The 23,138-nt window shown below is 36.0% G+C and overlaps 1 protein-coding gene across 1 annotated transcript; it reads right to left on the bottom strand.

Annotated features, from left to right (window-relative positions):
- Positions 1 to 1,571: 1,571 nt before the first annotated feature.
- LOC115231153 (b(0,+)-type amino acid transporter 1-like) lies at positions 1,572 to 21,478 on the bottom strand (the record flags this gene model as incomplete). The annotated part of the gene is made up of 8 exons (XM_029801234.2): positions 1,572 to 1,739; positions 2,524 to 2,692; positions 5,876 to 6,025; positions 10,213 to 10,309; positions 13,236 to 13,339; positions 15,867 to 15,990; positions 18,703 to 18,747; positions 21,379 to 21,478. Coding segments are annotated over 8 exons (878 nt in total), but the record flags the coding sequence as incomplete, so codon positions are not given.
- Between the last annotated feature and the right edge of the window lie 1,660 nt (positions 21,479 to 23,138).

Below are 23,138 nucleotides of genomic sequence, written 5' to 3'. Positions count from 1 at the left end.
ATGTGCGTCTATGTTTAGTTAGTGTGTGTGTGGGGGGATGCCTGTAATATTTGTATCTTCTGTTTATATACGTTCGTGTAATTTGTTTTTGTTTATTCTTATTTTGTTCATGCGTTTACACCCACTTATTATTATTATTATTATTATTATTATCATCATCATTATTATTACGTATGCTTGTATGTATGTATAACAACAATACTAGTAGTAATAATAATAATAATATAATAATAATAATAATAATAATAATAATAATAATAATAATAATAATAATAAATTTTTAATTAAAAATTTTTTCTTCTTAATTTTAAAAAATGAAGGTTTTAATTAAATTAATCCTTTGGATAACGACATATCTGAGATCACCCCTGATTTTATGACACAATCTTTCTGTATTAGAGTGAACTAAATTAAAATCTTCCATCAAAATTCCATGTTAGCTTTTGCTCCAACCAAAACAATAATGACGAAGTTGTATTTGCTTTGCAAGATTCTTGATGTGAATTTATGTGTTGAAACAAATTTTGTTGTGTGTTGGGAGAGTGGTTACACCAATAATAATAGCAATAATAATAACAAGGGCAGACCTTACAGACCTCGGAGTGAGAGAGGAAATCCCCAAGTCACTGAAAAGGTGGTGACCAGCAACGAAAGAACTCTAACAAACAGCCAATCAATTGTTTGACGAGCACATTAAACAAAAGCTTGATTAGTTAGATGGTTACATATTTAACAAAATGACTAACAAGAAAGAAGTGGAATTGACCCAGTGCATGTGTTATTATGATTGGCATAACAACTCTTCCAAGATACAACAAAAAGAAAAAAGTTATTTTGGTTAAAAGCTTTCAATATTTTCAAAAATAACCAAACCAAAGACAATATATGTCAATAGAAATATGGTAAGAAAAGAATTGGTGAAGATTTGATCTGGTGTCTTTCCTTTTTTTTTTATGAGCAAAATAAGTTTGTTTTTCTTTTCACAGTTTTTGTCAGAAGAAAGTGTTTGCCTTTATAAGCTTTGCAAGCCCTCAATGACCAGTGAACTCAATATGAATGCTCTTATCATTCGTACAATTGTAAGTTCATGTGCTGAGAATGAAATCCCAGTGAGTTGATAATCTAGCAAGGAAAAATGTATGAGTATAGATGATAGGGTGAAGTGTTAATATTAGTTAATGAAATTATGCCATGTTTCAAGTTGTTCAGAAGATTCTTTCACTGAAAAATATTGTTCATTCAATTTTACTGCAGAACAAGTATATCGTTATGTTTAGGCTTTTTTGCCTCATTTTTTTCCCTCCACTTTTCAGTTGAAAATAAACCATAGCTGCTCAACATTTTACACTCAGGCTAAAGAGTCCAACGTTGAGATTTGGTTCAGTATATAATATCTCCAAGAAAATTCCAGTAAAAAGATTAAACACACGCACACAAACACTCACTCACTCTCTCTCTCTCTCCTCTCTCTCTCTCTCTCTCTCTTTCTCTCACACACACACACACACAGAGTTATCCAGAGAAATTCATTTCATTTTCATATTGTTGAGTATTTGCTTTTTCTTTTTCCCTTTTTTTCTTCCTGAAACTTTCATGGAATTAAAATTTAATTCCAAATGGCAGAATATTTGTTTTTACCAATTTTGATGCTTAAAGCTTGTTGTCTTTGGAATGGTCAGGTGGCTTATATTTTGATGGAGCAACACACGCAAACTTTTGAATAAATTCAGTAAAGGCTTCTGAAATATAGAAAAATAAGTACATAGGATGAGTATAGATGTACACTTGTATATATATTACACACACACACACAACACACACACACACACACACAGATTAAGTAATACTCTCTTTACACTTTTACTTGTTTCAGTCAGCTGACTGCGGCCATGCCGGAGTACCGCCTTTATAGTCGAGCAAATCGACCCCAGAGCTTATTCTTTGTAAGCCTACTAACACAGAGTGTATAGGGTGTTTTTTACGTGTCACCAGCATCCGCACCAATGCTGACACTTTGGTTTTAGTATCTCATTTCTGTTGTGGTGGATGTATCTTCTCGAGTATAGTAATGCACCACATATCCCAGTCCTCTGTCACCTCCTTTGTAAGGTTCAGCATTCTAAGATCTCACGGTGATTAAAAAACCGGTATATATAATTGAGGCAGTATTTAGTAAAAATAGCCATCTATGTATTATACTTAAGCAAGGTCGTTGCCAGTGCCACTGGACTGGCTCCTGTGCAGGTGGCACATAAGAAGCACCATTTGAGCGTGGCCGTTGCCAGTACCGCCTGACTGGCCCTCATGCCGGTGGCACGTAAAAGCACCCACTACACTCTCAGAGTGGTTGGCGCTAGGGAGGACATTCAGCTGTAGAAACTCTGCCAGATCAGATTGGAGTCTGGTGCAGCCATCTGGTTTGCCAGGCCTCAGTCAAAGGTGGTGGCCCAAGATGGCCACAGCCAAATGACAGAAACAAGAAAAAGAATGAGAAAAGATAGGTAAAAAAAAAGGCACACTTACCCATGCATGGCAACTGGACTTTGAAGTGGAGAAAAATGAAATAGAAGATAAGTCCTCCGATGATTAAAAGGAAGGCGTAGAGAAAACCCAAATCGGGATTTTGTACAATTGGTGCTACCACCAGATATACGGAGATGATGAGCATTACAACTGGTACAAGGATGAAAACCTTAAAAGAAGATAAAGGAGAAATTTTAAAAATTAATCTTGGTTTCATTGAAAACAAAAGGGATTAGCAGCTGAAAAATTTGATGAGAATTGTAATGCTTTATCTTTTATCGTGTATTTGTTTTAATCATTAGACTGTGGCCATGATGGGGCACTGCCTGAGAGAACTTTAGTTCAATGACGCAACCTCTGTGCTTATTTTCTTAAGCCTGGGCCTTATTCTATCAGTAAATTTTACCAATGTTACATGGATGTAAGCACACCAACACTGGTTGTCAAGTGTATATCTTCGTGCCTCTGTTTGCCCCCCCCCCCTGCTTGACAACTGGTGTTCGAATTTCCATTCCCATAAGTTATCAGTTTAGAAAAAGAGATTCATAGAATAAGTATCAGGTTTCGAAAGCAAAACAAGTTCTAAGATCAATTCATTGAACTAAAAATTCTTCAAGGCAGTGCCCCAGCATGGCCACGTCTAATAACAAAATCCACTACAGAAAAACTAAATAAAAAGATGTCTAACATGTGTTCTGAAAATGCAATCTATAAACAGAAAAGCAACGACACGCAGAGACACAGCTTGCTTACCGTTGCTCCATCGGTTATGATGGTGAGTGTTCCAGTTGATCCAATCAATGGAAGAGGCTGCACGTGAAATTGCACGTGCAAGTGGATGAGTACACCACAGACATGTGTACCCTTAACATAGTTCTCAGAGCGATTCAGCATAACAAAGTAATGTGACAAGGCTGGCCCCTTTGAAATACAGGTATTACTTATTTCTTGCCAGCTGAGTGGACTGGAGCAATGTGAAATAAAGGGTCTTGCTTAAGGACACATAGCGCTGCCAGGAATCGAACTTACAACCTTACGATTGTGAGCCAAATACCTTAACCACTAAACCACGTTCCTACACAGGGACACAACATGATTTAACGATTAAGAAGTTCGATTTGTAACTATGAGGCACAGACATGGCTGTCTGGTTAAGAAACTTCTCAACAAACGTGGTTTCAGGTTCAATCCCATTGCATGGCATTCAAGGAACATATCTTCTACTGCCAATCCAGGATGACCAAATCCTTGTGAGTTTTACCAAGTTCAATCAGAATCTGAAAGAAGCTCTTCATGTATGTATATATTTGTATGTATGTATATATTGTATGTATGTTTATATCTGTATGTATGTATATATTTGTATGTATGTTTATATTTGTATGTATGTATATATTTGTATGTATGTATATATTTGTATGTATGTTTATATCTGTATGTATGTTTATATTTGTATGTATGTATATATTTGTATGTATGTATATATTTGTATGTATGTTTATATCTGTATGTTTATATTTGTATGTATATATTTATATGTATGTATATATTTGTATGTATATATTTGTATGTATGTATATATTTGTATGTATGTTTATATCTGTATGTATGTTTATATCTGTATGTATGTATATATTTGTATGTATGTATATATTTGTATGTATGTATATCAGTGCTTTTCAAACATTTTGCTGGAGCGGAACCCCAAGAAAAGATTCCACTGGCTCGAGGAACCCCTGTGCAATAATTTAATAGTCTTATGCACACATATCTGCACAGGAGAATTAAAAATTACTGCCGATTTTAGCAGTTTTGTAACTTCTTGCGGAACCCCTGGACTGTACTGGCAGAACCCTAAGGTTCCGCGGAACCCTGGTTGAAAACTACTGATGTATATATTTGTATGTAAGTATATATTTGTATGTATGTATATATTTGTATGTATGTGCTCAGTTCCTTCTTTACTGATCAGCAGGTATTGTCTAAATGATGCAATGCGACATTCAAAGGCTGTTTTCACTGACCTTCTGCCTCTGCCACCATCACTTCATCTCACATAAGAGGGCAACGCCTGGCGGACAGGTGTGACAAAGGTCGATAGACACCAGCAGCTTGCTGCAACCAGCTTCATAACTTCCAGTAAATGTGTTGAGTGCCTTTCTTTCGTTTATCTACTCATTCGTGGGTATGTGTGTGAGTGTGTGTATATATATTTATATATATATATATAGTTCGATTTGAAAACCCCACTAGAATGGCAGAAAGCGCTAATATATGATATATGATATAAGTTATATGATGTATAAAAACATGTAATATACAAATAAATATCTGTAAATATAAAACCATTCGAATTTCTGAGTACCTCATTTCTTCTAATATAAAATACCTGTACATCATCTCCAAACCTAATATATTTATATATATATAAATATATACATATATGTATGTATGTATGTATGTATGTATGTATGTATGTATGTATGTATGTATGTATGTATGTATGCATGCATGTATGTATGTATGTATGTAGTATGTATGTATGTATGTATGTATGTATGTATGTGTGTATGTATGTATGTATGTATGTATGTTGTATGTATGTATGTGTATGTATGTATGTATGTATGTATGTATGTATGTATGTATGTATGTATGTATGTATGCATGCATGTATGTATGTATGTATGCAGGTATGTATGTATGTATGTATGTATGTATGTATGTGTGTATGTATGTATGTGTGTATGTATGTATGTGTGTATGTATGTATGTATGTATGTATGTATGTATGTATGTGTGTATGTACGTATGTATGTATGTATAGGAGAGTATTGTAGATCGCTTGAAGCATTGTGTATTGTTTGTAAAGAATAAAACGTTTTGAATGGTACAACATTCAAAGTACTGGTAGTCAGTACTTTTCTGGCTTTCATGTTCCAAATATTGGCACTAGCACTGGTACTACAAAAGCATTATGAGATATGGTTTTGTTAAATGCAGACAGCTCTGAGTTTCATATTTCCCATAGTCTACAGAAGTACTCTTTTGTTATTCTGACTTTACTCACTGCACCAATGTATGTAAATACTCTCATCGATTTCATATGCATGTGTGTGTGTGTCTCCTCGTCTCAATAACATGATATTTGTAAATGAGCATCCCTGTCATCCAAGCAGTGTTATTTATTCCTAATGTTCCGTGGAAATATATCTGCCCATAGGGAAATATTATCTTGCTTCAAAAACAGGTGAGGATTGGTAACAAGAAATATATCCACGTCTGCATGTGCGTGTATGTGTGTGTGTGTGTGTGTGTGTGTGTGTGTGTGTGTGTGTGATTGTCTACTTACCTTGAAAGGTCTGGGCTCATCTTTCTTTGTAAACCTCATTACTATAAGCGATAAGAAAGCCAGTCCATAGAAAAGCCAGGCAGTAAAACTGAAGAAATCAATTAGTGAAGATATTTCTCCTGGTATTATCATGATCAAAGCAATTATTGCCTGCAGATAAAGCAAAGAATTCAGTATTAGGACAGTTCTAGTACAATAGGATGTTATAATTGTTTGGAACAGACATGGAAACAAAGGAGCTCCATCCATGACGAAGCTGTTCAATTTTGTTTCTTTTATTTCTTTTACCAGTTAATATATTTTTTCTGATACAGATTTTATTTAAAGGTCATTAGAGAGAGATTTGAGATTTGGAGGAGACATGAGGCTCCCTCATTGGTTCCAAAACAGGGCCTGGATATGGCATCACAAATTTCAGCAAACAGAACTAAAACATGAAATACAATCATTCAATAAAACTGGGTAAGATAATTCACTAAACGCTTGCAATTTTGATAGATTTGCATGTTTGGGGAGCAAAAAGTGTACAGTATGTACATCATATGTTACACACATACACATTCTCTCTCTCCCTCTTTATATAATCAGTCGTTCATATATCTGAAAATGAGGCACATTCTAAAGCATTATAGCAGAAATATATTTTGTAAGAAGTTAAATGTTACGGGGCTGGTCATAAAGTGACCATTGGTTTCGTACCTATAAAGTGCTTAGCAGCATAGGTGACTCTGATGTATCGCCTCTATGACCACCCATGACACTTCTTTATACATACATAAGACTTTTCTATTTCTATTCCTGAGCGCTATACTAATACATTTGTTTGTTTGTACTCCACCTGCCTTCGTCTTTTGTTTTATTTCCCTTTATATATATATATATATTATATATATATATATATATATATATATATATATATATATATATATATATATATATACGCTTCTGATAGTCGTCCCTTGCCATGGTGGGTGCCTTTCTTACGTTTGTCTACTCACTCCGTGCACTGGTACCTTACAGGTGAGATCCCGTGCAAACAGTTGTGGTGCATCATAGGTACATATGTGTCATCTCATATAACTTGTCACAAGGTATATAATTCTTTATTTGCTGTTTCACTTATTTACATATCAATCCATTTTAGAAGTTGTCGTGTGCTGCACATTTATACAAGGAACTGTGAAGGGGCTTTGAGGCTTTGAACAACACACTACAAGGTGTGTACCTGAATGGTAAATCATTACTTATATATATTGATATTTAGCAGAGGGAACAGAATGACTCAGGGACCAAGAATTTCATGTGTTGGCACTTATCAGCCACAAAACTTTCGGCACTTGAGTCACTCTGTTACTTCTGCTAAATATTAATAAAAATACACATATACCTATATTTTGAGTTCTATTTTCCTTGTTTCCATCGCCATACCTTTGTATATATAAGGTGCAATGGTTTATTCAAGACCTGACCAGAACCATCCAGCTTATTTCCATTCAGCTTTCAAGCCTCACAGCAGAGCTTGGCTCAATGCGGTGCCATCACTTGCAACTGGCACTCAGCTTGATAATGACTACCAGTGCATTGGCATTTCCTTGAGGTTTGGTCTCCAGATCTGAGAGCCTCATGGATGCTACTTCGGATCCACAGTGGATTCTTTCAGCCTCACTCCACTGTCCTGCCGTCATAGTGCTGACCACTTTCTATGCCACCCTTAACAAGATCATAAATCAGGGCCTAAATGCCACAGGCTTCCCTTTCCAGCTCGAATCTGCAGGGCAAGACTGAGGGGATGGTAAAAGGCTGGATGGTATGACAATTTTCCCGTTTCGTGTTGGTAGGTCCCTCATCTGGGATGCCACAAGCTGTGACACCTTCCCCTGTGTTGTCAGCTACCAGCCCAGGCTCTGTTGTTCGTCAAGCTAAGAAAAACAAACTGTCAAAGTATAGGTCACTCTCCGACAGGTTTATGATCGAGCCTGTGATAGTTGAGACCTCCGGTGTTCTCGGTCAGGACAATCCATCCTTCAAAAACTCCATGCTTCCTGAAATTTGTGAACACTACTCTTGAAATATATATATATATATATATACACACACACATGCATATATGCATACATATACGTACATATATATGTGTGTGTGTGTGTGTGTGTGTATGTATGGGTATAGGACGTCAAAAAACGTAAACAACATGAAATACGCAGACGAACTTGGCTATGTGAACAACGAGAGGAACAAATGGTAAACAAGACAAGTAACATAAAGAACAACCCTTCATCAGTTGTTGGCTGTCCATCAACTCCTCATTTCGAGCAATTAACAACAATATGAGGCTTCGAAAGGCAGTTGCTCCCGTGAACCAAAATAAAATTTGGGATTTGTGGAGGGTCAAAGTTGGTAACAAAAGCAGGACAGTGGAGACATATAACAAGCCAAACTTCGTAAACAACGGAAGATATATCACAGTCCTGTCCAAGAGGTAATTGAGATTTGTCTTTACATGTTCAGCCAGGGCAGGTTTGAGTCATCTGTTACTTATTGATATACGACTTGGCATTAACAGGACATAAAAAAGAAACTTTTATTGTGTGTCTGTTAAAGATTTTACTGTGTCTATGGGTTCTAGTGGTTAGAGTGTCAAGCATCTTGATCGTAAGATTGTGGTTTCGATTCCTGGACCGGGCGACGCATTGTGTTCTTGAGCAAAACACTTCATTTCATGTTGCTCCAGTCCACTCAGCTGGCAAAAATGAGTAACGCTGCAATGGAATGGTGTCCTGTCCAACTGGAGAACACATACGCCATTGAAACCAGGCCCATGAGCCCGGCTAGGCTTTAAAAGGGCACATTTATTATTTATTATGGGTGCTAGGAAAGTGGATATCTACTAAGTGCAAGAACCTTCTACCTACATTTATCTTTCGAATTTTATATACCGTGATAAGAGGGATTCAATGACCCTTTCGGTTTTAATCTGGAAACTTTAAGACGAAAGGATCAATTTCGATACCGAGTGACAAATCCTCTCTAAATCCAAACCCTATATTAACGGGGTCTAAAAAACCTTCTGTGTGTTCTATTGAAAAATTGAATCTATTGAAAAACATGAGAACTTCCAACTGAATACATAAATTCAAGGAACGAGATTTTTGTTGTATGCCCATATTTCAGGAAACACATCTTGTCGGAATTTAAAGGTAGTCCACCGGACACATAATAAACTATTGACAACTGGTTTACGTCTGTTTGACATTGAATTAGTGTAACGTTGGTTATCTTTCTTGGGGCTTTCTTTCTTGTCTTCTTTACAATCGTCTCTCGTTTGATTGTTTTTTTACTCAAACTGACAAACGGTCTTGTTTTCATATTAATAAGTAATGGAATGAATTCATCATCATCATCATCATCATCATCATCGTTTAACGTTCGTTTTCCATGCTAGCATGGGTTGGACGGTTCGACCGGGGTCTGGGAAGCCAGGAGGCTGCGCCAGGCTCTAGTCTGATCTGGCAGTGTTTCTACAGCTGGATGCCCTTCCTAACGCCAACCACTCCGTGAGTGTAGTGGGTGCTTTTTATGTGCCACTGGCACAGGGGCTAGGGTAGGCTGGCAAACAGCCCCGATCGGTTGGTGCTTTTTATGTATCACCGACATGGACGTCAGTCAGGCAGCGCTGGCATCAGCCACGTTCGCATGGTGCTATTTGCGTTCCACCGGCACGGGTATCATAACTACAATTTCCATTTGATTTTTATTTTGATGCTGATGTTGACGTACTTGACTCAATAGGTCTCATTATTGATAAATTATTATTTCGCCCTGGGTAGCTGTAATTACAAGATTTGTGGGGATTTTTTTTTAAAGATTATCTTTAATCACTTCACTGATCAAGTGTTTTCTACATGTTAAAGCTTTACCATACGCATGCATACATACACACATACATCGTAAACAAACTTATAAGCCCCAATGTGTTGATATTCTATAGAATATAAAGGAATTTGTGAATGCAGGAAGATTGTGAAGACAGCTTAGAAAATTGAATCAACACCTTTACAAGGCAGCAAATACCAATTGGAGCCTTGCTGGTCACTTCTAAGGGCATTTACCTGATTTTCTAAGCTGTGTTCTCAGCCTTCCAGCGCCCAGGAATTTCTTTATTTTCACTACCCTCTTTCTCTCTCTCGCTATATATATATATATATATTGTACATACATTTAGTCACTCACTCACACGCATATGTATGCATGTATATATGTATGCATATACACACATAATTTAACAACACAATAGAATGAACATCTGAGAATACAGAGGTATCATATACTTGACTTACTAAGAATATAAGGGAGATGACAGGAGTTTTCTTCCTGATGTGAAGATAGGAGAGAACCTGTGGGAGATGACCCTCTCTGGCTGCAGCGTAAGTCAATCTAAAGATTACAAGATGAGACATTTATTGTAACAGTAAATACAGTAACAACAACACATACAATATCACAAATGTTTATATATATTGGGTCGTCCGGAAAGTTTGTGCCGTTTTATAGTAGCTTACCTTTCGACTTATTTTAGAACATGGTTGAGTTCATAAAATAGGATTTGACTACACCTCCATTTAGAGCACAGTTTAAGCTATCTTTTCGTGGAAGAAGGCTTATGTTCCTATAACCTGTGTTAATTCTGTAACCCTTTAAGATGGAAGATAAGAAAGTTCATTTTTGGCACTCGATGCTTTGGGAACCAGACAAAAATTGCTGCCGCTCAGCTGGGATGTGTTACCCCACCCCCCATATTCACCAGATATTGCTCCTTCGGATTTCCACTTATTCAGGTCTCTGAAGAATAGTCTTAATGGTAAAAATTTCAATTCCTTGGATGACGTAAAAAGATACCTCGATGAATTCTTTGACATGAAACCCCCTCAATTCTGGGAAGAGGGTATTTTCAAGTCAAAGGAAAGATTGAGACGCATTGTACAACAAAATGGTTCGTATTTAGTTGATTAAAAATGCAATGGCAAGTATTTATTGACCTTTTTCTTTCCTTTAAAAATCAGCACGAACTTTCCGGACAACCCAATATATATATTATATATATATATATATATATATATATATATATATATATATAACGGAAGGGAGAACACTATAGATAAGTAAATTAAGTAATATAACAAAACAAGTATTAAGGATTTCTCACAATAAAAATAACTAATATTGTTATTTTTGAATTAAGTGACTATAAATAGTATATGTACAAATTATATAATTCTTTGAGAATTAACAAAATAATATTGTTGTAATAATAATATAACGTATAAACTATACAATACTATAATATTTTGGTTATTAAATTTATTTATTAAGTGAAATAAAACTAATTATCTATTATAATTGTTATCGTTATTATAATTATCATCAATTAATTAATAAATGAAATGGAAGTATTAATACATTTATTCATTCAGTAGAATGAAAACATCTTATTTGTGATATGTAAATATAATGATGTATATAACAGTAACTACAAGTATACGAGAATAGCATTAAAAAGATCAAATTCTGAATTAATCTGCCAACAATTTTCCAAATCCAGTAGAATAATATAGATTAAGATGATAAATCTTACAGATATACATATACACACACACACACACACACCACACACACACACACACACACGCACGTATATATATGTATACACATTCATACATATACATACACACACATATACATATATACACACACACACACATATATGCACTTATTCAAAACACATACAAATACCCTCCCCTCACACATATATATACATACATATGAATATAGAGACTTCAATAGATATACTTGTACATGTACATATACATGCATATACACATACAAATACACACACACACACATATATATATATATACACACACACACACACACACAACACACACACACACATATATATATACATATATATATGCACAAACATATGCAAAACAAGCTATAAATAGCATCAGATAAATACAAACAACATGTACCCATGTATACAAATATATATATATGCATATACTCAAATATATGATTATTCGTATATACATATACATGTACACATATAAATGGATACATATGAGTACAAATATAGACACTTAATAAAATTTTCTAAACACATATTTAGAATAGTGTGTACAAGATAGAACGCTCACACGTCTTTCATTAAGCAATTTCTTCTTAGATGTTAATAGATTTAATGTCCAAGGCAATTTGGTGAAAGGGAAAAAGGAGAAAGAAAGATATTAACGGAAAATCAAGAGTGGAGAAATATAGCGTGATAGATGAATTGGAATAAAGCTTAAAAGCATGGAAATAGATATATGCAGTGGAAATGAAATGTAAGAAGGTAGTTAAAGGTCAAATTTTATAGATTGGTAGAAATTACTTATAGGAACTAAAGGTATGTTTTTGCCAATGTTTATAATGATAAATGCATTCTTTAAACAAGTTCAGAAGAAAATTCTCTGAAAGCAGGATGAGAAATTGTTCGTGATTACAGAGCGGACAAAAAGATTTACCTTTATCATATGGGAAGGATCTAGATAGAATATTCCATTTCATATCAATTTGTTTATTATGTTCCTTTAGTGACCAAATTAATTTATTAATCCCAGAATTTTTGTATTTATTGATATGTAGAGTAATTGTTAGATATTCTTTTCATCAAGTGAGATGATGAACTACCTATGTAAACAAGACATCAGAACCAGAAGTAATTTTCTCTCTTCTCTTCCTTTCTTCACTACCTTTATAATAAACAAATTTATATGAAATGGAATATTCTATCTAGATCCTTCCCATATGATAATGTTTCCCAAGGCCTCACATTTTGGAGAACAGGTATAACTGATCAGATTGACTCCAGTACATAACATTGCTGGCGTTGTATCAGAATTTGAGACCCATATCAGCTGTCGACAAGGGTGCCAACACATGCGAGACCAATAGGATCGCTGTTGCAGAAGACCGCAGATAAGCCAGGAAGAATGGGCCCAGATTGGCCTCACTAGCCATCTGCAGACTCACAAAACAAGCCCACCCCCACCCCAGGATGACTAGATGGTCTTCGTCGCATCGGTGGACAAACTACATCGCTCCAAATAAAATGCAAGAACCTACATGCAGAAAATAGGAAAATATTTTGATAATCATGTAATAAACTTCACTGCCATTACCGTCATCATTGACATCATCTTCAACACCACCATCGTCACTTTCTCATCCTCCCCACCTCCATCTTCATTAATATAACCATCATCATAAACATCGTTACTATTATTAAGATGAAACAAAATATGGGCTGGAAACTTATACTCACCGCCCACTTGTGAAACAAATTCCATTTGTTGCGCCAAACGTTGACATGGCCACAGAAATTGGTATTATAATGGCAGCAACCCCAAGAACTCGATCAGCCCATAACTGGAAAAAAATAAGTATTCTTTAGAAATTTGCATCTTGAAGAATTTGTTTTATTTGTTTTTTGTTTTGTGTTTGACTGATTAATTAAAAAGAAGAACAAAAACAACATAGATCATATCCAAACCTTGTGGTGGGGTGCAGGAACTATCAGACCTGAATGTCATGTAAATAAATATAAATTTGTAACTGTGTACATTTTAAAAAATTTATTACGGAAAAAGACAGACAACAGTAGATAGAGGAACAGGGATAAATTGATAGATAGACAGAGATGGATAGAGAGAGTGACTGATAGACAGAGAGAGATAGAATGACAGATAGACACAGAGAGAGAAGCTGATAGACAGAGACAGACAGGCGGATTGACAGACAGATAGAGATAGATGAAAATAACCAGATATACAGTGTATAGATTTACAGTTAATCACACGGGCACTTTAAATTTCTTTTAAAACATTTTATTACATTTATATTTCTATCTTACAATTAACTAAATTAGCAAAGAATAATGGTTTCATATTTTTTTCTTAATAAAGATCTAAACTTTTAATATATAAATGTGAAAGAGATATTTGAATAACTGTAAACCTACTTTTGAGCCATCCTGTATAGAGATAGAGGTAAACAAATAGAGACAGGTGGTCTCTATTCACTCTTTAGTTATTTCAGTTATTGGACTCGGGCCATGCTGCTCACTACCTTGAAGTGTTTCATGAAATATTCTTTTCTACTCTAGGCAAAAGGCTCGAAACTTTTGGGGTGGGGGCCAGCAGATTAGATCGACCCCAGTACGCAACTGATACTTAATTTATTGACTCAAAAAGAACCAAAGGCAAAGTCAACCTTGGTGCAATTTGAACTCAGAATGTAAAGACAGATGAAATACCACTAAGCATTTCGTCCAGCTCACCGCCTTTCCTCAATCAAATGTTATATTATGTATTATACTATTGGGATCTGTGGAAATTCCACAGAACAAAAAAAGATAAGAGAAGCTATTTAAGAAAGAAAGGATGATTTTTAATTTTATTTTACCAAATTATTTCACTTCCTGTCCCAATAATACATTATATGATTTTAAAACTTCCCTCTGCTAAGCACTTCAAATTTCTATTCCTCTCTTCTTCAACAAACTTTTTAACCATGTAATTCCCCTCTTCATAACATTTCTCTCTTTCTCTTCGCCTTTCCTTCCCCACCCTACAGCACATCATTACCACTTCTCTCTCCCACTTTTCTCTCACTCTTCACCTCTCCCTTCAACTAACCATGTGATGCATTTGGCCTTAGTGTATTATTATACTCCTCTCTTCTTTCTTCTCTACTCACATTTCTTCTCCTGCCCCCTCTCACTTTTACTCCACCTCTCTAACTAACTAAAGTCTAATGGTCAAACAAACAAAGCAGACTATTATTTAGATTGTATCATATTGAGCTACTAGATAACAGTTTTTAACTACTGTACAATCAATGGCTATGTCACCAATACCAAAAGGTAACTGCCCAACATTAAAACCAACATTCACAGCTCTGAAATGGCAACCCATGTAAAACAGTGCCCCAAAGGTAACAGAGTTCTATGTAATTTGTTCATCCTGATCTGGGTATCAGGTGCCAAGCACTGCATTACATTTTTTCATTGTGTTTTGATGTTCGAAATTATTTTGATATTATGAGTGTCTCCATTTCCCCAATCTACATTTCATTGCTAATCAATGGCTTAACATGGTACAGGTCTTTAAATTTCTTCATCAGTTTCTAGTAAGCCCTCTCAAATAGATCAAGTACTGATTTCACTACCCTCTTAGTCAATTAAACAACCCCAGTGTTCAAATCCTATTTCAATCTCTTTTAGTCACCTTTTATGACATGCAGAGGAAATATAGATGCTCTTTCACATGCCAGTCAATATGAGAATATGGAAATACTTTTTTACATGCCAGTCTCCACATAGCACTAGAGAAACTTGAAGTGTTTTTCTCAATAACACATGTCACCTGTTCCAGGAACTGAACCTGTAATCTGGCAATCATGCATGCAACACTCTTACCACTATGCCACGTGCTTTCACTGTTGCTAACTTTCACCCTCTTGTCAATACCCCTGTACATGGTTTGTACAGCTTTCACAAGCCATTCATTTACTTCCAGCTTCCTCAGTCCCCACAAGTTTACTGAGCAAAGGACTGTTGAATATTATTGATGAGAACAATGACAAGACAAAGTGAAAACAGAATGTAATGATAATTAGTTTGGCACAGAATGAGAGATAAGAAAAGTAAAGTGTCTTTAATATTTTGAGCTTACACTCTTTATCACAAAGTCAGATGGAGGAAAGAAAAAATAAAGCAGGAGTATATAAGCTTGGTATGTGAGTGTGTGTGTGTGTGTGTGTGTATGTAAGGTGCCACACATCTTTGACTGTGGAGGCAGAGAAACTTAAAATGAAATGCATGGTGTAAATGCATTTATCCTCAATGTCAATACATTCAATATTTAGTTTGATAGGAAAGCAAAGAACAACGTACCCCACCGACTATAGATGACTGTAAGAGCTCCCGTTTTGTCATAACAGCCAGATATGAGACATTCGTTAGAATATTCAGAGCGGTGACAAGGGGAATCCCAATTATTATTGCCAGAGGTAAATTTCTATAACGAAATATCAGAATACATATATTTTACAAAGGCGGAATAACTTACAGTTTTTGGCATGGAAATGTCTTGTGTGTATGTGTGTGTGCATGTGCATGTGTGTGTGTGTGTGTGTGTGTGTGTGTGTGTGTGTGTGTGTGTGTATACACGAGGGGTGGGGGCTGAAAAGTTTCTGGCTTTGAAATCAGACCTGGACACAATGCAGCAGTGGATCATGGACTGGCAACTCAAGCTGGCTGTGGACAAATGCACCACCATGCATTTGGGGAGGAAAAACCCAGCATCCACTTACTCCTTCCACAACACTAATCTCAAAAAGTCTTCTTTTGAACGTGACCTGGGCAATATTGTCGACAGTGATTTGTGTTGGACAAAACACATTGCTAAAATTGCCAAGAAGTCTAAGGGTGTCTTGGCATCACTCACCAAGTCCTTTGTGAGCCGCTCTCCAGCTATCTATCAGAGACTTTATATAGCTATGGTGTGGCCTCACCTGGAATTTGCATCACCGGTCTGGAACCCCTATCTTGCCCAGGATATTAATCGTCTGGAAACCATTCAGTGACGTGCAACCAAAAGAATACCCTCCATCAGGCATTTGCCATATTCTGAATGCCTTACTTCCCTGGGCATGGACACATTGAAACTCCGACGTGTGGCAGCTGACTTGGCACACACCCATAAGATTATTAACCATCTTACCAACAATAACTCTGAGTACCTTTTCAAACTCCACCCATCTAACACCCGTGGACATGTTTACAATGTCAGAAAACAGCACAGCTCCCATGACTTTCGGAAACATTTTTTTACGCTAAGAGTTGCTGAAGTATGGAACAAACTGCCGGCATCAGTTGTTAGTTTTTGGAGCACTGCATCCTTCAAAACTTCCATGCTTCCTGAGATTCACCAACACTACACCTGATTTTCTCCCCTCCATACACACGCAAGCATGTATCTGACTCATACACTGTTCACTTTCCAGACATTTGTACATTACTGTATATATTCTATACGCACTTTTGACAAGTTGTGGTGCACCTGAGCACTGTATACAATAATTTCATTATTATAAAGATACTCAAGAGTAGTGTTGTGATGTTAAACTGGACAGAATATCACTCTCTCAATGAAAAAGGGGTCTATTGCCCTGTTTTGCTGCCTTTAAGTACTTTATTTGGACAGCAGTTCTTCATTAATAATATTGTTGTTACATTTTGGTCAATAATGTCTTTTAAGTGAGATATTTATCTGACTGGATTCAAGTGGATTTACTCAAAGGACAGATTTGTATGGCAATGGGATGAGCATTATCATCTGGATTAAATGAATTTATATATGGGTGCAGGAGTGGCTGTGTGGTAAGTAGCTTGCTTACGAACCACATGGTTCCGGATTCAGTCCCACTACGTGGTACCTTGGGCAAGTGTCTTCTACTATAGCCTCGGATCGACCAAAGCCTTGTGAGTGGATTTGGTAGATGGAAACTGAAAGAAGCCCGTCATATATATGTATATATACATATATGTGTGTGTGTCTGTGTTTGCCCCCCCCCCCCAACATCGCTTGACATCCCCCAAACCATGACACTTCCTCCACCGAATTTAACATTAGTCTCAAGGCATTTAGGTGACAATTTTTCACCTGCTTTTCCCATCTGAGCCAAATAACATAGGCTTAGATTCATCACTGAAATGCACCGTTTGCCATTTTTCTTGAGACCACAACACATGTTCGGTTGCAAAGGTAAGACGACACTTTTTATTCTTGGAGCTGATCAGTGGCTTCACTGCAGGTGCTCTTGCTTGTAGGTCATGTTCAACTAAACGACGAGACACAGTTTTTCGAGATAAAGTTTTCTTCAGTACAATGCTCATTTCCCGAAAAACAGCAGCAGCAGTTTTAAATCTGTCCTTTTTAACCAACTTTACCATAGCACGATCTTCTCCCTTGATCGTTTTTCTTGGCCTACCTGTAGACTTTCTTGCTTCACACGAACCACAATCATCGTAGACCTTAAGAATACCGTGAACAACACTTTTTGTCTTGTTAACAATCTTTGCAATAGACCTAATACTTAAATTATCCTTCTTTCGAAGCTTAATAATCTGCTGACGAATTGGTAACGGAGTAAGTGGCATTATGTAAACAAAGTACACTGCAGATATTCTTACTAATGTTTAGTAAACGAACTGTCACGTAAACAAATTCAAAACATTAGAGTTCGACGGTTAAATATACTAAAACATTTTGGCCGCCATGGGTTTTGCAGTAAATCACTAAATCATCCATAACTTTTGTATTATCCTCTCAAATTGCATCAAATTCTCAGACAATAACAAATAATATCGTATTTATTGTCTGTGAAAATTATAGAATATAAAACAACTTTGATAAAAACTTATATCTACCTTTCTGACGAAAACAATGCCATTCTGAACATTTTGGCCGCAACTGTATATATATATATATATATATATATATATATATATAGGAACACACACACATATATACATACATGCACAGATGTGTGTATATACATGTTTATTTTACAGACACTCTTATTCTACAAAGAATAAGAGCTTCTGTATCCTATGAAAAATTCTTAAATTAAAATTAACAAAAGAGAGAAACTGGTAAATTCTTAACATTTCATATAAAGAAAATATAAAGAAAATCTCAAGTAGAAAATTTGCAGCCTGTACAAACCTGTATGGATTTTTAAGTTCCTCTATGGCATAATTGAGGCTATTCCTGTTTTGAAAAAAAGGGGGGAAAAAAAGGAAAAGATAGAAAAAGTGGAAGTTATTAATAATTAATTTTGAGATAGACATAAATTATTTAATTTATAAATTATTTAATTATAGAGGCTCCTGTGCCTTTCAAGTATACATTTTTTCTCTTTGCTTTCTTTTGGGTTAAATCCTATTATACTTTTGAAATTAAAGAATCATCCAAAACACGGGCTGAAAGTTTGGGACACACATCTGGCTGTACATTTGTACCCCCAATACATGGGAGCAAAGAAATACAAGAGTGACAATAAAAGATATCAGAAACGAGGCAAATCTGTGGCTAGTCATCACTTTTGTATCACAGTATGGGTTAATAGTGAAAGCAGCCCTAATAAGAGGCTGCATGTGGTTAGGAGGTATTAAAATGGGCTTCCAAGCACTCATAACCCTACAGTTCCATAATAGAACTGTGTACAAAAGGGCTTAAGATTGACAATACAGGGCCAAATGCCTGGTTGAAACATGTGGCATAGTAAGAATCACTTCAGAGCCTCTTGTCTTGAAGGAGTAGGAAGGCTAGGCAAAATACAAAAAGATAAAGAGAGAGAGAGGGAGAGAGAAATGGAAATGATGTAGACCACCTGAGCAACAAACTCCAATCTAATAATAATAATAATAATAATAATAATAATAATAATAATAATAATAATAATAATAATAATAATAATAATAATAATAATGCATGCCCTGATTCAGTACCAGGCTGTGGCTCCCATGACTACTGATCTTAACTGATTGGAAGTGTTATCATGTACATTGTTTTGTCTTTGTATAAAAGATGAGCTACAGCAAATATTCTGCCCAATACCACAGATTTGCTTGTCAGCTTTTTGACCTTAACCAGTTGACCATGTCCCTTAGTGGCTGATGATATGTGCATCTCTGATCACGAGCAGAAATAGTGGGGGAGCATCATAGCCATGTGTTGAGAGGAATTCTTAGAGTTTTGGATAATTCACCTTTGGAAACATGGGTGGTTTGTTCAACATCTTTAAACAATCGTTATTCAGGGACCTTTTGAATGGGATGGTCTACTCAACCAAAAGAAAAGTCTAACTGGGCCCTACCTGCAAGGTCATGCATTATTTATCTTGATATGAGATCACTATGTTGCGCACATATGGTTGTGATGCATGTGCCTAGTGTACCCTTATCAGACGGGTAGTCATGATGGGTATACTAGGCTTTGTACATTTTACCCCAGTGTCAATTTGATGGCATGTACTGCTCTCTCACTCAATAATGATAATAATAATGATAATAACAATAGCAATGATAATAATGATGATGGACTCTCCCATTGAAGATAAGTTATGAGTGTTCAGCTTTTACTGAATGACCTGCACAAATGATCATAAGTACAGCACCCTAACCACTAGGTCAATAATAATAATCTTTTCTACTAGGCGAGGGGACTATTAATTACATTGACTCCAGTGTTTCACTGGTATTTATTTTATTGACTCCGAGAGGAGAAAAGCAAAGTTGACCTCGGCAGAATTTTAACTCAGAATGGAACGACAGGCGAAATACTGCAAAGCATTTTGTCTAGCATGCTAAAGATTCTGCCATCTCATTACATAATGATAGTAATAATGATAACAATGATAATCCTTTCTACTAAGGCACAAGGCCTGAAATTGGGGGGGGGGGTCAGTCGATTAGATCGACCCCAGTACACAACTGGTAATTAATTTAACGACCCCGAAAGGATGAAAGGCAAAGTCAGCTGCAGTGGAATTTGCACTCAGAACCGAAGGACAAACAAAATGCTGCTAAGCGCATTCTACTGGGTCTGCTAATGATTCTGGCAGCTTGCTGCCATATTAATAATAATAATAATAGTAATGATAATAATAATAATAATAATAATAATAATAATAATAATAATAATAATAATAATAATAATAACAACAGCAACAATAACAATGATAAGTATTAGTATCATTATCAATATTAAGGTGGGAAGCTAGCAGAAACATTAGCATGCCGGGCGAAATGTTTGCGGTATTTCGTCTGCTGTTACATTCTGAGTTCAAATTCTGCCGAAGTAGACTTTGCCTTTCATCCTTTCGGGGTCGATAAATTAAGTACCAGTTACGCACTGGGGTCAATGTAATCGACTTAATCCGCTTGTCTGTCCTTGTTTGTTCCATCTGTATTTAGCCCCTTGTGGGTAGTAAAGAAATAAGAAATGTTAGCATACTGATGATGGCAGTTATGATGAAGATGATGATGATGATGATGATAGTAGTGACGACAATGATGATGATGATGATGTTTGTCTGATGGCACATCATCTTCATCTTTTCCTATTAACTTGTTTCAGTGATTGGACTGCAACCATACTGAGAGGCTGCCACCCCGAAGGGTACAGTCAAACGAAAGGACCCCGGGAACTTACTTTCTTTTGTTTTTTTAGTCTGGTACTTATTCTATTGCTCTTGTTTGCCAAACTGCTAAGTTACAAGGATGTAAACAAAACATTACTGGTTGCCAAGCAACGACAGGGAGAGAACAAACATAAAACATAAACACAAAAAACACACATAAACATAATAATGAATGAAATTAGGACAAAATTACTCACCATCCATCAAAAGCCCATAATCCATCATAAAATGCCAAAGCAATAACTGATCCTGAAGTCTCAGAACCTGTGAAACCCTCTGGGAGGTCATAGAATTCACCTAAAGGATATAATAATAAAAAAAAATATATTAGTCCCACTGAGTGGTACCTTGGGCAAGTGTCTTCTGGTTCAGTCCCACTGTGTGGCACCTTGGGCAAGTGTCTTCTACTAGAACCTCGGGCCAACCAAAGCCTTGTGAATGGAGTTGGTAGACGGAAACTGAAAGAAGGCCGTCGCATATGTATATATATATATATATATATTATATATATATATATATATATGTATATATATATATATATATTATATATATATATATATATATTATATATATATATATATATATATATATATATATATATGTATGTATGTGCGCGTATATGTTTGTGTGTCTGTGTTTGTCCCCCACCAACATCACCTGACAACCGATGCTGGTGTGTTTACGTCCCTGTAACTTAGTGGTTCAGCAAAAGATACCGATAGAATAAGTACTAGGCTTACAAAGAATAAGTCCTGGGGTTGATTTGCTCAACTAAAGGTGGCACTCCAGCATGGCTACAGTCAGATGACTGAAACGAGTAAAAGAGTAAAAGAGTAAAAAGAGGTATTTGGCATATAATGACAGCACATGACCTAGTGGTTAGAGTGATGCACTCATGATCGCAAAATCATGGTTTCAATTCCTAGACTGGATGATGCAATGTGTTCTTGAACAAAACACTATCTCACATTGCTCTGCGATCATTTTGCCACCTGATGTGTGGTACACAGTGCATGTGTCGAATTGATGGAAAGAGAGAGCTAATGCACAGCTCATACATTTGATCACTATACCCCTTTCGTTACCAAATCAGCTGAAACCGGTTCTGGCTCTGTAGTACAAATGTCTTGTTTTTATAAGTTTTTAATCAAAATCTTCCATCAAGTCACAATCTATGTTCCTAACACTAGCTTAATGATACTAAGTTATTTTACAAAATTTTTTTTAATATTTAGAATAATTGAAAGAAACACAGAGCATCTCAAAATAAATACGGTAACGAAAGGGATAAACAAATCATTTGTGCAAGTTATTCGGTAAAAGCTGAACACTTATACATCGTCTTCGATGGGAGAGTCCCCCATTTGGCATGTAAGACATACTCTCACATAAGATGTTCCCTTCTTTTACAAGGATATTTCATGAGGAAGAAATTTAGTATATTTCACTTAAAAGATAGGATTAAAAAAAACATGATAAAAATAAAGCATAAATAAGAGAATTCACTTAAAAGTTGGGATAAAAAAAGAGAAAAGGAAACACAAGCATAAATAAGAGGGAATACATTTGCCTCTCAATTGTATTAAATAAATGCTAATTTTTTTTCCCACTTGAGAAGATACTATATATGACAGGGAAGCTCTGATAAGGTGTGCATTGACTCTTGAAGAACCCCTGAAGTCTACTGGTATCCAGAATGCAGTTTTCAACCGACTGCATTTGGGCAAGCAAGATGTTACCAAGTTTCTAACAAAGGAGATAAAGAAATGCAACAAATGTGCTCAAGAAGACCTACCCAACCAATGCCAGCATAGAGAAAAAACATGTGTTTAACTGTGTGAGTGAGAGAGAGAGAGAGAGAGGAAGAGAGAGAGAGACAGATAAGTTTTCATGCCGTTTCTGTCTATGAAAATTCAGCTAGCTGGTTCTGCTTATTTTCTTGTGATCAGAGATGGGT

Source organism: Octopus sinensis, unplaced genomic scaffold (genome assembly GCF_006345805.1).
Source record: "Octopus sinensis unplaced genomic scaffold, ASM634580v1 Contig17610, whole genome shotgun sequence".
Taxonomy (NCBI): Eukaryota; Metazoa; Mollusca; class Cephalopoda; order Octopoda; family Octopodidae; genus Octopus; species Octopus sinensis.
Note: the sequence above shows the minus strand (reverse complement) of the source record. Positions and strands in the feature narration are given on the sequence as shown.